The 16,206-nt window shown below is 38.6% G+C and overlaps 2 protein-coding genes across 4 annotated transcripts in view; one reads left to right on the top strand and one right to left on the bottom strand.

Moving 5' to 3' along the window:
* LOC121913024 (collagen alpha-1(IX) chain-like) overlaps positions 1-3,643 on the bottom strand; it is a 30,564-nt gene extending 26,921 nt beyond the window's left edge. The window contains exon 1 of one of the 3 annotated variants that reach the window (XM_042435643.1): positions 3,573-3,643. In XM_042435643.1, coding sequence (XP_042291577.1) covers positions 3,573-3,601 — 29 coding nt within the window. In that variant the 5' untranslated portion in view covers positions 3,602-3,643. Of the gene's footprint in view, positions 1-314; positions 360-673; positions 739-3,572 lie in introns of those variants that run through there. The other 2 variants (XM_042435641.1, XM_042435644.1) reach the window with 2 other exon arrangements.
* Positions 3,644-12,438: 8,795 nt separating this feature from the next.
* Positions 12,439-16,206, top strand: part of fam135b (family with sequence similarity 135 member B) — a 48,681-nt gene continuing 44,913 nt past the window's right edge. The window contains exon 1 of the mRNA XM_042436687.1: positions 12,439-12,785. The gene's annotated coding sequence lies outside the window, so the exon portion shown is untranslated. The remainder of the gene's footprint in view (positions 12,786-16,206) is intronic.

Below are 16,206 nucleotides of genomic sequence, written 5' to 3'. Positions count from 1 at the left end.
ACTCAAAGTCCGCTTGCTAAATTTGTCCAGAGCTTTCAGCCTTTTCAGCAACTGCGTACCGTATTTGTTAATAACTGACACATCATATAACAACAGATAAACACAACATTTATTTAAACTAAGCAACTGAGCAAATTCAATTTTCTGAAGAAGCTTTGGAAAAAAATAGACTTTAAGTTTGGGGTTCTTTGTCTAAAAATGAATTATATTTTCATTCTCAAATAGCTTTATCATTCATGATATTGAAAGATTAGCAGGCTAGCTAACTAGCTTACTAACTGTTTGGTACTGTAGCTTTAAACTAATAAGGGTACTTTGAGGCCAGGTGAGTAAGACTTGTAGTCCTTTTGACCTCTTGCCTTTCATCTTATGCTGCTCAGCCAGACAAACTGTTGTTTTTTGGCTCCGCCCATTAAGCTCTAACTTGACCAATGACATTTCTACCCTTAAAGCTGCCTTGTTTCCAAGTCAGAGACAGTCACCAGAATAGCTTTCTTGCTGAGGATATGAATCACTACAAGCCTTCAGAATCATTTACATGAACCAAATACATAAATAAACATAGATAAAGTGATTTATCATGGCATACATCAAAATTGCAGATGTGGGTTTCTGGAGGAGGTGGATGATAAATGGTAGTAATAGTCATGCAGCTTTTTCAAGGTGATCTTACACAGCAGAACATGTGTCTCTGCAGTGGTACATTTTGTCCACACTTTCACTCGCATTATCACACTTTCCTCCTTTAGCTTCCTTGTATGTGTTTCCTGAGCTGTGACAACTCTCCACAGCAATCCCAAATCCATCATCAACATGAGTGATAGTGATGGGACCATCTTCGAAAGGCAGAGGTTGTAACTCGTCAATCTGGGAAATAGATGAGGTGGAGGTGGTGGTGAGGGTGTGACCTATCTCCAGTGTGTGAACTCTTACAAATACGTGTGCCTGCTTGCGGAGTATGTGGATGATGGTGTGTGAATGGCATTTAATTAGTCTCAAAAATCTGTGCACATACACAGGCCATTTTTTGTGTTTTCACAAATAGAATAAAGGTCTCACAAATCTGAAACTGTGTTTTAATGACTCTCTGGAGTCTCCTTGGTAATCTGGTCCAGATTTGACAGGTCTAAGTATAGTGGTTTTTGATCTGGACCTACTCTAATGTGGTCTTGATGAAGGAATATCAGTGGAATCATCCTTTTTTCTGTTTTCATAAGCAAAATAAAGGTTTCACAAATCTGAAAATGGAAAATACAAGGTCGAACACTTTCACAAGTGTAAGTGGCAAAAAACAACCAGACAAAAAAAAAGAAAAGAGAGAATCCGCTATCATTATTTATGTTTCTCTTTCTTCTCTCAGGCAACTGCCTGTCTTCTACTGTTTCAGTGATCAAACCAAACAGCCAATTAAAAGTCATGGTCAGTATTCAAAGTGACCAATCAAAGGAGCAGAGACATCAGCCACTGTCTATTCTATCCCAGCCTGGTTTTTATGTGCGCAGATTTTGAGATTAATTAAAGGCCATATGTTTGTGAGTGTACTGTCAGAGAAGTGAGTAATGATTAAGTCAGCAAGGTCTCTTCAGAGGAGGCACTGGGCTCTAACATTATGCCTTTCAAGTTAAAGGAGCATCTTCAGAGCCCCAGAGGGACTCACTGGCTGCCTTCTATGCCAACCCATCTACAGTCTAGACCAGTGCAACTACACATCAATGATGAAATCTCATATGAGGGAAGCTTTCTCTGTTCAAATGTACAATTCCATAGTTATATCTGTCTGTTAAATATGAAGCTACAGCCAAGAAACTGTTAGCTTAGCTTAGCAAAAAGAGTGGAAGCGGGGGAAACAGCTAGCCTGGCTGTGTCCAAAGGTTGAAATATCCACTGTTTTTTGTACAGATTAAACAAACAACATTTTGCTGCCAGGCTAGCTATTTCCCCTGCTTTCAGTCTTTATCCTATGCTAAGCTAACAGACTCTTGGCAGCAGCTTCATATTTAATGAACAAATATGAGAGCGGTATCAATCTTCTCATCTAACTCTTGGCGAGAAAGTGAATAAGCGTTTCCCAACATGTCTATTCCTTTACGTCAGGTGACTATGACCATAAAGCAAATAAACACAAATATGAGCCAAATCAAATTTTTTTTTTTCTGCAAACTGTCATTTTATACTTTGTTTTCCTTAATCTGGATCTCCTCACATACGATAATTATAGACTATGCTTGTCTTGCATTTCCCCTTTTACAGTATGTGGTCATGCTTTTAGTTCTGTAGATGACCATTGAAAAGAAGAGAAGAGAAGGAATCAAAGCCAACAAAGGCTTTGCATGTTTCTTTGGCACAAAATGATTATAGGGCATTTCAGGTTGCATCTCAAATTGTAACAAACTTACAAAGACAATAGCTGCTTTAATTCCTTTGCATAACAGCCAAAGAAATCCACAGGGCTAAGTTGTCACTTTAAATAATGACATCAAAGCTATTTGAAAGGTTGATGGATTTAAAATGTTGACAGTTGCTGTCTAAATGTCAGCTTTTGAGCTTCACATTTTATTTGCCCTGAATCTGACACGATATGCTGTCAAACATGCATCAGTATCACATTTACTGTAAATATAAATTTGTGTAATGTGCATCCTGAAAATTCAGAGATTTGTTTGTACTCTCTCTCTCTCTCTGTCTCTGTCTCTGTCTCTGTCTCTCTCTCTCTCTCTCTCTCTCTCTCACAGATACTGTATTAAGAGTTGTCAAAGTTCAAATGTAAAGAAAAATACATGTAAATTAAACATCTTGGGACAAAAAATTTCCCAAATATATTCCGGTAAAAGTCTTGTCATGTAATCAATCAGTCAAGTCAATTAAATAATGACATGTCATCTCCTTTCATTCCACACATTCATCAACATTTGATGGGACTTCCCTTTTGCTGCCACCCATGTCGTGATATCCCTGAGGTCCTCTCAGAATGCTGAGAGTGAGCCAACACTCCTTGCACGATTTCTGCTCTCTCATTTGTCTTAATTACCCAAAATGGATGAAGCAATCAGCCGTACAATTGAGTCATGTTAAAGTTGATTGTTGCAGAAACAAAGGCTCTGAGCAATAGATGCGTGAATGTGTCCTTACAGATGATGATGATGCTGGAGGCGTTACTATTCATTCAGGCTGTTTCTAGACAAACTGAACAAACACTGAAACACTGAATGGCTAAAGTCACTTAAGAGCTTTTTTTTTTTTTTTTTTTTAAACTTTTGCTCTGTTGAAATGTCACGCAATAGAGATTTATAGGCTGCATGTGTGTGTGTGGGGGCCAGATTAAATTGCAAATGGCCAAGATGGCTAAGCTACAGATCTTCTTGCACTTATCAGAGGCTTGCACAGAAGAAATAGGTAAATGATGTTTCCTCTTTCTAAATGAAGATTAAAAATAGCTGCACACTGGGAACCACTATTAGTGAACACCTAGTCTGAACTGGGTGTTTATTATAATGAAAAGTGCCACACTCAGAGATTAAAGATAAAACTTGCTGATGAAGAACCTTGACAGAAATTCAACATGACATACTTACCTCATCAAAGCAGAGCAGTGGAAAGCCATGTTTCACTCCCCTTCCTCTTGACTGGGGACAGACAGGCTCAGCAATAAGGCACAGTGGTGAGATGCAGGAACAGAAGGAGCCACAGACATGAAATTCCCCCCTGAAGTCAGTCCTACCTGCGCATGTTGGGGACTGACTGAGAGGAGCGGTGTAAGGGATGCTCAAGCATTTTCTGTGGACATATAAAAGTTTGTTCAATGGGTTCCCATTGGCCAGGAGTTCTTAAGGAGGTGGTGTCTGCGTTTTATTACCAACACTTAAAAAGATGCAGAAGCCTGTGGGCCTCTATGTGTAACCCCCTCTCCTCCTCCTTTCTCAAGTGTTTTTTTCACTAAGGTGCCCCCTAATGACATATGCTGGTTGTATGTAGTTCTCCTAATAATTATTGTCAGGATAGGGAAGCCACTGAGTGATGAAATGTGGATTTCATAATCACGTACGCTCATCAGTTTAGCTGAAGAATGCATGTTAGCCTGTAGTGTTGACATGAACAAACCTTGTTATTACCTGAACAGCCTCAGGCGGATGAGCTGTTTATATATCCTGCATGTTATGTAATTGCATTACACCTATGATGTTTGATCTGCTAAATAAACTAGATTTTTATGTTGGAAGATCTGAGAGTCTAAAACTATCTGTGATAGGCTGATTTGTGGTAGGGAATACTCTGTGACATTCTTCATTGCTCTGACTTTATCTGGCTTGTGCAGACATTCTGGCATTTCTTACAGGTATGACTTTCTCATCCTCAAAGAGATTCACCAGCTGCTATGGTAAACAACAATTTTGAAGTGACAAGAACCACTTTGCCCGTGGGCAGAGATGTCTCTGAAGCACTAAGAAAATGTCGTTTGTGTTTTAAAAGGATGAATGTGTTACAAATGTTGCAACACTTGCGTTAAAAGGAAGATCATTTTGATCTGAGAAAGTGATAACCACTGTTGTCCAGCAGCATAATGACTGCTTTGACTTATTTTTGCAAGGATGCATGCCACAGCATAGAACTTTCATTAATATTTTTATTTATAAAACCTGTTTCCTGTGTGTAAATCTTAGATTATTGATTTATTGATCCTGGCAGTTGCTGTCCCTGCTATATGATATTATATAGTAGATGTTCTACGATTAAGGATCAGTAACCTTACAGTCATATGACACTCTGTAATTTACTTTAGCCAATAATATAAAGGTCAAGGATAAAGTATTTGTTATTATATCATATGACTTGTATTGATTGCTTTTATAGCTACACCACAATGCTCGCCTGAAAGAGCTGTAAGGGAAACATGATACAGTGACTGGGCCTCCTCAGAGATCTGGCAGAGAGATCATGTGTCCAGCCTGGATAATTGAGAGCTCACGCTCTCAATGAGAGAGCAGGCACAGACAGTGCGGGCAGAGGGAAAGAGAAAACAATTTGTGATTATTCATCCACGCGGCAGGCCCCATGACTAGCATACTTGTGACCTGGAGTCGCACACACCAAGGCCCTCAAGAGTACAGCTTGATACTGTTGTGGAAATGTAAAAGCAGGGGTGTTGTGATCTTAAGGAACAATAACAAGCTTTGGTCCACCAAAATTTAAGCAGTGTGAAAGTGGCAACTTTGCACCCTGGTAGGTTTTAGATGCAGGAAAAAACTTTTTTGTGGGTGTATATTTCTTTTATGAGATGTTAGAAATAAATGTTTGTCGTTCAGTGAGGATTATGTGTTATGTGTTGTGAATTAATTGAGGTCAGTGTGACATAATAAACTGTTGTGTCTTTTGCTCTAATCTATTCAAACACTGTGGCTTTTCAAAAGTCAGCTCAGTTATCCTGAACAAACTGGCTTACAGTTTTGTTAGTCAGCCAACAGTGACATAATATGGGAAAGGATGCAAACAATATGTTAACTAGCAACAAACCATAGATTGGATGCAATGAATGTGACATCACTCATACTGTAGTCTGAACAAGCAAATATAGGATGAGAGTGCTAACACACTCCCAAACATAACTTTCTTTAAAATTAGCTAAATTTTGATGAGGCAGCTGTGACTGTTACAGGAAAACACAGAATTTTAAAATTTAGTGTAACATTAGCTCATTAAGTCAGTGAACTGATTCAGTTATGTTGCTTACACAGCAATAGCTAATAGTTAATCTAAAGCTTGTTAACTTTATCACTAGCCACTATAAGCTAACGTTATTACTCATACCACACCATAGGCATATTGAATTGAGATTCAAATTACAAATTGAACTTTTCATTTGTAAGAGGAAGAATGTGTTATATCTGCTTTCAGCAGACAGACTTGTATATGTACAGAGCTGCTGTCAGGAAATGTTTAGTCTACCTTAAAAAAAAAAAAAAAAAAAAAAAAACTGGAGCCAGAGGTATAGCTTGAAAAAGACATTTAGTAAGTCAGGTAGTGTTGCCCAATTGTTTTTTCACATGTGGTTCTTTGCTGCTTTGGCACCTATGGCTGGTGAAGTAGTGACAGCTGGTGCACTAGAAAGAAGGAAGGAAACAGCTAACATAGCCCTGTCCAAAGTGAGAAAATATGCCATAAACTGTGGTGGCTGCTGTTTACTGTTAATGTTAGCTTGTGAAAGATACAGTAGGTTAGGAGGCAGAGGAGATGTAACAAGAGGACAGTGATGATCGTAGTTTTCAAGGTAACATTAACTTCAAACAAATGAGGCAACACTCTCATCAAAATAAACTGCCTACTCTATTCACTTCTGATATACTAAACTTTTGATTTATGAATGGAATTAGCTGTTTGTGACACTAGCTTGAGACCTTCAAAACTGCTACATGCATGAAGGTCTGTTTCCAGGTTTCTCCAACAAAACAATAAAGAAATAAATATGTTTGGGAATCATTATTAGCATGATTTTGATTTATTTGAAGTCTTTGAATGAGTCTTTTCACAAAAATGTAGGTTAGTTATGGAAATGACAAATTAAAAGCAAAAGGATCGTCTGTGTTTTGATGGTGGTGGTGGAGAGTGCTGTCCAACATGCCACTCCAAAATCTGACATCGGTGTTCACTTGGGCTGAGATTGATGACTGTGAAGCACATCATTTTCATAACCACTCAGTGACTCTTTGTACCCTGTATGGAAGCATTCATTATGTTTCTTATTCATCCTTTTGTCACTTGCCTAGACAACATATTAGTTTGTCAGACAATATGAACTGAGTTGAGGGTGAGGTAGATGTGTCCATGATCAACCACTCTCTGCATTATATCACCAAAGAGCACTCTACATAATTTACTCAGACAAAATGTCCTGCTAATAATAACAACTGTACAAAAACTGTGTGATATCATGATGTTGATAATGAGGATGTTGAGCCAAGTCAAATTAAAAGCTAAATGCAGCTAATAGAGCCTACAACAGCAATCACTGTTATCATTTGTAATATTCCTTTCCTAGACTAGAAATCATCATGCAAGTCTGATATCGGACTGTGTGAAAATTAGTGTCCTTGGTGTGCAACCTTTCTGAAATTTCTGCCAATTTTTTTCAGACTATATGGTCACCTGGGCCTGCCAACTGTCTGAAAAAAAAAAATCAATAGTGCGCCTCTCTTAATCAAGAGTACTTGGAGCTTATGGCAGAATGCCATGAGAGAAAAGCAGCAATTGACTTTGGGTTGTTTTAAGTGGAAGGTGAACAGGGAACAGTGGAGGAAAACAATCATCCAGGATTCACTTGGTGCATCAGAGGCACAAAAGAACCAACAAGGCCAGGCAAAGCAAACTAATTTCCTACTGTTGACAACAGTTAAACACACAGTTACCAAAGCCAACAGCTTATGGCCCATGGACATTTTTATTCATACGTTACATAATCCTCCCCTCCCCTTTATCTGACAAGTGATTTGTCTGTGAAGAGTTGTTTAACTAGGACAGATGGCATTTTAATTGCAGTACCTGACTGCCAGGACAACCCAGTCTCACATCAAAATGTGTAACAGCTACGTTGATCCACAGAGCAAAACATATTAGTTTCACAATTATGGCTCTAAAATTGTGGGATCCCTACAATTTTTTTTTCTTTTTGGCTTATTCTTTTCTATTGGCCTGCATCCACATCATTTGACTGTCAAGTTTCTGTCTGTGAAAACAAAAAAATGGCTGCCATTCCATTTATTCCATGGATGTATTATAAGAGCTGGATAGGGCTCCACAGCTCAGCCTTGCAGCCAATTTTTCCCAGTGGTCATTCGCAGTATTGCAGCAAAAAAATTCCCTTGCAGCCCAAATGGCATTTTCCCAATAGACCACTATTGTAAAAGAGATATGTGTAAAACTGTTGACAGGACACCATGAACTGCAAACAAGTTCAATTATACCTTTTTCTATTATGAATTTTTGATCTATGGAGATATTTACAAAACTTTCTTCAAGCCAATGCACCATCGTATGCACCAGCTGAGCAATTCTTATTGGACTGAATGGGTGCCATTTTTGTCCAGTATCCAGCTCTTATAATACATTCATGTTTTATTCTAAGTGGAAAATGCAATATTTTTTGTTTTCGACATTAAATTGCATTTTGATAACATTTCTAGAGAGAAATATACATTTTATTTTCATAATCATCATTCAGTGAATGTATGATGTTTAGTTTGTCAGTTATTATGATACTTTTTTAGGCTTTTTCTGGCTATTGCTGCTATGGTGGTTTCTATGGACACTGTTATTACTGACACCACGTAGTTGTATGTTGTCTGGATCATTGTCTTTGCATTGTGTAGTTATCTGAGCCGTTGTTATATGTGTTATTTTATGTAACTGTTTGATGATGTTCTTTCAATAAAAAGTTAGATTTTAGAGCACCCCAGGAATAAATCCAGAATTTGAAGCTTTGCAATTGCCTTACTAGAGGACCTGCCAAGAAGTATTTTCCTGTCATCATGTTAAGGTTTTCTTTTAATGATTTCTTTAACATTTCTCAAAACAAAAACATGAAAGTGTCCTTAATAACTCAAAAATACGATAGGTTAATGTTACGGCCATCACTTTTAGTTATTTCTCCTACGGTTCTGATAAGTAAAGTTGTTTTTGTCAGTTTTTAATAGCGGTAGGCTCAGGAAGTGCATTGTGTTGTGGGCTGACTTGGTGCTTTGACTACTGTTTGTCTGCCGTCGGTGGACTTCATTCCATTTCAAATTGCCGCCAGTCGTCCGCAACCCAAATCCATATGCCCCTATCTCTGTTAAGAGAAGATGTTTTGTAGCCTGTGATTGTAAAATGTGAAATTGCTCATGTAAGTTTATATTTCCAAGAATATGTGGCTGAGGATATGCAATATCAAATCATCTTTCTTAAAACATAGAGTCTTCCTCAATTAATATTGATCCATGTTATCCAATAAAGCACTCCAGTGTTGTGTGTGTGTGAGAGAGAGAGCGTGTGTGTGTGTGTGTATGTGTATGTATGTGTGCATCAAATCTTGTACCATGGCCATATAAACGGGATGAAGATGGTGTTATCAAACTGGACTTTACATTTCACATCCCTCATTTAATCCCTGCTCTTGTCACTTTCATATATTTCATCAAACTGGACTTTACTTGTGTCTATGAAATGAGAAAACTAAAACTTTGTCGTAGAGCTAAACCAAATACATCATTGGAAAGCTCTCAGTCTGGAGAGTAACATATGTCAGGATGAAGATTCTACATGGCTCCTGTTTTGAAACACTGACCTTTGAACCTCGACCTCGGTGCATGTTTGAAGGCTTATAATTCAGCAATAAAAGGGGCTTCAGACATGGGACCAAGTGTTGTAGAGAGTTCTTGACCTCAGCTATCATGTGAGGATAGTCAGCAACTGAGGGCGTTGTCACATGTGGGTAAAATGTGGTTAGGATTCATTTTCACCCATTTAACAATTAGATATTTAAAATCTGATTACACAAGTGTGTTTACCATCCCCTTAGGATTCAAAATGTTTGTTCAGCCACATCATGCATGTATTAAACTGCCTCCTGAATGCTTACCAATATGTCAATAATTGCAGTAGATTAATGGCTAACTTTCCTGCAATTAGAACTGATCTCAGAGCAGTTTACATGGTAACATACTTTGAAAAGTCTACTTTAACTGCGGGGGAAACTGATCTGGTGCCAGGAACAGCACTATTTCTGGCCTTAACATTAACCTATTGTATTGTTGAGTTATCAAAGACACTTCAGTGTTTTTGTGTTGAGAAATGTTAAAGAAATCATTAAAAGAAACCTTAACATGGTGACAGTGAGGAAAATACTGGTCAGCCAATCACAAAGCTTCAAATTCTAGATTTCAAATTGAATTCATCCCCGGGGCGCTCTAAAATCTACATTTTTATTGAAAGAACATCATCAGACGGTTACATAAAACAACACAAATAACATAACAGCTCAGATAACCACATAACGCAAGGACAGTGATTCAAACAACATGCAACTACATGGTTTCAGCGATAGCAGCGTCAATAGCAACCACCATAGCAACAATCAAAAGCCTGAAAAATCTTCTTAATAAATGACAAACTAAACATCATATACATTCACTGAATGAAGATTATGAAAATAAAATGCAGATTCCTCATTAGAAATATTATCAAAATGCATTTTTAATGCCAAAACTGTCTTAAAATATTGCATTTTCCACTGTGAATAAAAGGAATGTCAGCCATTTTTTTGTTTGTTTGTTTGAGCAGACAGAAACTTGATAATCATGTGACATGGACGCAGGCCAATAGAAAAGAAAAAACAAACAAAATGTAAGCATCTCACGTTTTGCACTGAGGACCAACTAACCTATTACACTTTTGATGTGAGACTTGGTTGGCCAGGAACAAGTGCTGGTTAGTGGCTCTATGTCCATTGTGACTTTGTTGGTTCTTCAATTTGATTGCCAAAAAAAGAAAAAAAAACATATATATGTACACCTATATATATATATAATTTTAGCCTTTTTTATCAGGTGTTGTCTTCATTTAGCTGTTGATTGTAGTAAGCTTACATACTATACAGTATAGAGATAAATTTTAATGTGTCCAGTTATTTGTGTTCTTAGTTTCCACTTAAAAGTTTAGCTTCCACTTGTTCTAGAGCTCTTTCATGCACATTTCCCAGTCTCTGAAAAAATATGCTTTTCACTTAATCGTTATTCATATTACTTATTAATGCAAGGTGCAAGATTTCACTGCACCTTGCACATGGCCAGATAGATTAACTTTATGGGCCTCGGGGCAAAAATAAGATGCTGGACCTCTATTAACCTCCGTTCTTCCCCTGTGGAGAGTGTGGAGTTTTTCTATATTGTGGCCACAGAATTGCTGTGTGCTAAATTAATTGAAAACATATATTTAGTAGTATGCAACACATCAGCACAAAACTCAAATAATGAAAGTCTTAAAAACTTATTTTGACACAAGGCCTCCCTCCGAAACACAGCCTCAAGATCAGGTAATGAGGCAGGATCCATTTTAAAGCTGCAATATTCAATATTTTTATACTAACAATGGGAAAAATGACTGTGTGTAATATGAAAGGCGGCGCTTACAGTGACAAACCCACAGGGAATAATCACCCCACTCTGCAGTTTACCTAAACTCTATGAAATGTTTTAGTGTCTTTCATCTTCCTTTAAATACATGGCCACAACTTTACTCTTTTGTTTCAGTCTCAGTGCTCTCATCAGTGTTGTCAGCAGCAGTGTTCAGCTGTTAATAATGAAAAAAAACAAGAAAAACAAACAGCAGACAGACATAGTTAGCAACCAGCTTGTGAACATAGTGCAGAATTTAGCAGTTCAAGAGCCAGATCCCTTTAGAGCTGGTGGAGATCAAAACAGAGCTAAAAGAAGAGAGAATATTAGACTTATAATCATCAGGTGATGAATGCTAATCTTACTCCATGTCTGCTGCATGAGAAAATAAGATATGTTTGCTAAAATGTCCCAAGTCCCAATCCCAAGTTGCCAAAAAACATTTAATGCAGGCTTTAGACCCTTAGTTAATATTGTGCTCTAGTGGGGCATATTAGGTGGGTATCTAGGTTAAATATTTCAGTATCTAGGGCTAGGTAGGTGTCAAAATAACATAGTTGTGCAGGGTATCTTGCCTGCTTTGCCTGGTTGGTAGTCCAGTCCTGATCTTGCATCATGTGTCTTGAAGTCATTTTGGTTTTGAATTTCACTGGCATGAATTCTGGGAACTTTATGAATATTTTTGGAACTTCTGTCATGTTATGTTAAATAATTCTGTAAATTGTAATGTAAATCTTCTCAGATTGGGTTCCCATGGACAAACCCCTATTATCCCAGTGTTGTTATATCAGTTTCATATAGGAGCTATCCAATAAATTTGAGACTGTCATCTCAATGGACCAAAAATAAGCTTTTTTTTTTTTTTTTCAAATCCATGGAGCTACTCGTTAATTATCATCGACTGTGATAAGGGGCACATTATAATTAGGTTAGTGGCCCACCCATTCCATATTCCCTAATGGTCTTACTTTACTTTTCAGACGACTGTATGATGATGACACACTGGGAGAAGTTTATTTTTGCTTCTCTAATTCTGCCATGACTCCAAGTCACGTGACACCCGCACGTTTATTATTCCATTAATGTAATGTTTGCATGACACTACCCATCCTTTGTCTCCTCGCATGGTAATTTCCCACTGCACGGTTCACTTCAGCTTTTAGGGGGCAGTTCTCTGACGTCAGCTCGCCCGCTGGACGCACACTATAGTGCAGCAAGCAGCAGGGCACACAGTGGCTGGGTGCTGACTATTAATATTCCCCTTATGAAACTATCCACACTCTATAGCCTATGTATTGTGTGCAAAACGCGGGGCGGACCCGGAGGAGAAACACAAAGCCAGTTCCCGAGACAGACGCTACCGCACTTTCTCAAATTGAAATCCCCGTCAGGAGAGAGAGACATAAGGGGTTGATAGAGAGAGAGAGAGAGAGAGCGGGAGGGCGAGAGAGAGGCAGAGAGAGAGAGAGGAGGGGGGGAGACTGCAGAACATACAGGGTCTGGATGAATAACCATGGCAACAGCAGCAGCAGCAGGAGAAGCGGTGGTATAAACATTGCAAACCGCGCATCCATCCGCAAACAGCGATTTACTCAGTGAAGGCTGGATCTCGACCCTCTGCGGATATTAGACTTCATCACTGTTAAGGTGAGGCTGCTGTATTGTACGTGTGACACCCTCCCGTCTGTTTTAATGGGATGGTTGTTGCCTGCATGTGTGTGAAACATGAGAGGATTGGGAAGCTCGTTGTATTGTACATTACAGCAGAGAAAGCAGCTAGTGGAGACTGCTGGTCGGTTACTGTGTGAAAGGGGATGGATTTTATAATAGAGACAGAGAGAACAGTTGGCTGAATTTCTACATCATATGTGCATCTTCTTTTTGGCAGCTAGTGTATGTGTGTTCAACTTTATGCATGTGTCCTTTTGTAAATAGACCCAACAACACTACCCACTGATAAGTTAACAAAGCAAGAGGTAAATTAGATTTAAATGTAATATTGCAACCTATTAGAGATAATCCCCGGTCAAAATAAATGCATGGAAATTAATTCAAGCACTCTCATGCTCAAAAAGATGTTAATGAAATATAATTGCATTTAAATTGACAGTCTAAGCTGGACACTGTGGGCTGTGCAGTTCTCTATGTCAAAGCTGCTCTTGACTCTGCAGTAGTGTGTGCTGTTTGTCATCAGTTTTACACAGATGCTGTAGTCTCCTACACACTGTCTGAAATGAACAAAGACTTCAAAATGAAACAATGCAGTGCACTGTCGCCTTTGTCACAGCAGGCTGCAAAGTGATAAAAATAGAAGTTAAACAATGATGCAAGGTTAAATAGATTACAGTTATTGAAGGTTGCACGTTGCATTCAGGAACACAGCGGTACAGCCTATAGCTATCAGGCACTCATGTGACTGATGTAAACATTTCATTAGAGCAGAAAACCACAGGATCATGTTAAGAGTACCAGAGTGTGAACAAACTCAAGTAATTTGACCAAATGTCTATCTTTACACGTTTCAATGACATCTTTGAAGAATGCATGTACACACACGCTATCGTATAGTACAGTGTATAGCGCTGCACTGTCACACAAAAATGTTTACAGTTGTGAATACAAATGGAGAGTCTGTTATGATCTTGACTGTAGATTGCACGCTTCTTCCTCAGCTCACCGAACACCACAAAAGAATTCTGAGGTACACTGAAAGTAGGATTTTCCAGCTGGCTACTTTATTGGCTGTTTTTGCAGAAAAGCCCTTTGATGATGAGAGAATCTCATTTGGTAGATAGTGAGGATGCCAGTCACATCCTCTCAAAGTCATACTCAGAGTTATTTAACTCTAAAACTCAGGGTACTCAGCCTCCTGTCCATCTTTGCTGGGACTGGGCATTGTAATTTTAACAACAAAGAGCCTGTAATACAGCATCAGGAAGGATTTTAGCAAAATGCTGGATTATACCATCACATGATTGCTGGCTGAGTGCTTTCCTGTGAAGGACACACTGTCTCCTCATATCCAGTTTGTAGAATAGTCTAAACTTTGATTTGACATAACTAAATATCTGTACTTGAAACCTGGCCAGAAATCCACAACTGCACTATTTCTATTATTGGAGGAAGTTGTGTAACCCACTGGTGCTTTGTCACATATCACTATATTTGGTGATAGTCCTGTGTGTGTTGTTCCGCAGAGAGAGTTAATGAATAGAAAAATGCCTGAGATTAATTTCCAGCCCTTTGAGCTGTGCTCACAGCAGCTTCCAGTCATGGCACAATGACTCTCTGTGTTACATTGACACCTACGCCCACGTAGCCTGCAAAATCAGCTCATTCCACATTCAGTCGCCATATGAACATGTTGCCTCTTCATCCTCCCAAATTGAGACTGGAGATGTCAGTCAGCATTCCCAGCTGAGCTGACACCAACAGGAACAGCTCGAAGGCTAGGAGGGCAATTTAAACGGCAGCCAGGAGTTTTTTCTTAAGGTGGAGGAATTACTGAGGCTGCAAACTCTAGTCTTCAACAAGGCCTGTGACTGTGTGTGTGTGTGGCCTACATTAAATAGTAATCAGAGAGCAGATGGCTGTTTTGTAATGATTAGTGTTTAATGATTCGCAGCAAGTAGAAAATCAGAAAGAGATAGTTTGTAAAAGTGCACAAGCAGCAAATCATAAGACTTGGCTGGGCTACAGGTTGTGCATATCTGTGTTGGGCTCAGCAGCATTGTACAAATATACAGTGCAACAGCACAGCATGCATTATATCCAGGATTTGTACAACAAAAGGAAGGTGAGCTGGGCACAGTGGGTATTGTAGAAAAATAATCAACATCATGACTTTTGTTGGAACCTGTAACAGGTTAGTGTGTTCTACATGTTTAGCGTGTTTTCTATTCAGTGTGATTGCTCAGCAGTCTTTCATGCCATCTACAACCTTTCAAATTGAGGCACATAACTCAAAGGAAGATCAAACAAGCTAGTTACAGCTTTTATAAAAGAGAGAAAGATTAGAAAAGAAGGAAACTAGTAGCCACTGGCAGGGCTGTGGCCAGAATTGTAAAAATACTGGAGTCATGTGGAGGTTCCATATCCACTCATAAAAAGGAAGCCATTACGTTTTGTTAAATATTGGAGTTTTTCATAGTTAGCTGTTCAATTCTATTTTCTGCAAGACTTATGTAAATTAAGCAGTTATATCAGGGAAATTTCTCTAGAAATTAACAACTTCATGTACAATTAAAAGAAATAAATAAACTCTAATGCAGAACGTTGTCTCTATTCCCCCTTTAATTGATCAATTAACTTTTTCCAGGGATGATATTATCAAGAAATTACAGACATGCAAAATAAAATGTTAACACTTTATGTCCTAACATGAAGGTCTAAGTGCTGCTTCAAAACCCTGTAAAATTGTGGTGGGGGAAATACTGGATTCTGGTTGAAAAAGTTAAAAAAAATAAGCCTCCTGGGAAAAGTTAATATCTGTAGGATGTTGCTGAAACCTATAAATTACCAGAAAATGCAGAGGACATGACCTTGGTACCCTCAGTCATAGTAACAGCCCTGGCCACTTGGTGTAATGTCTCACCTGATTCACCTCTGAAAGGACAAGGCTGGCAATATTCTGTCTTTTTCTTTTTCGGCAACACATTCAACAAAAAGACCAAAGCGAAAAATGAATTTATTCTACCAATAATCTGTGTAGCCAAAGCCTTTTTTAAAAACCAAACTGTAAATTTGTGGCCGTGTACATCTTATGTAGCAATGAAAAGGCAGGAGGTTGAGTGCCAGAGTCAGGCCTCAGAAACTGGAACATTTTGAAAGATGGTGGATTTGGTCTTTTCATGAGATTTATTGACAATATGAAAATGACAGAAGAACGTCAGCCATGACCTTTGAAGAATCCTCTGCAGTTCTGCTTTTGCTGATCAGCTGTGTTGTTTCATCATCGTCCTGATCCTCATTGTCAACGTTGTCAAAGGAAGAACAGTGTAGATGAATGACAGCCTTTGAAGTTGTCAGTGTGGGTGTTGTGCTTTGTGCCTTGCTGATTTGATTAACT

Source organism: Thunnus maccoyii, chromosome 15 (assembly GCF_910596095.1).
Source record: "Thunnus maccoyii chromosome 15, fThuMac1.1, whole genome shotgun sequence".
NCBI classification, from domain to species: Eukaryota; Metazoa; Chordata; class Actinopteri; order Scombriformes; family Scombridae; genus Thunnus; species Thunnus maccoyii.
This window is presented reverse-complemented; position numbering and strand designations above follow the sequence as displayed.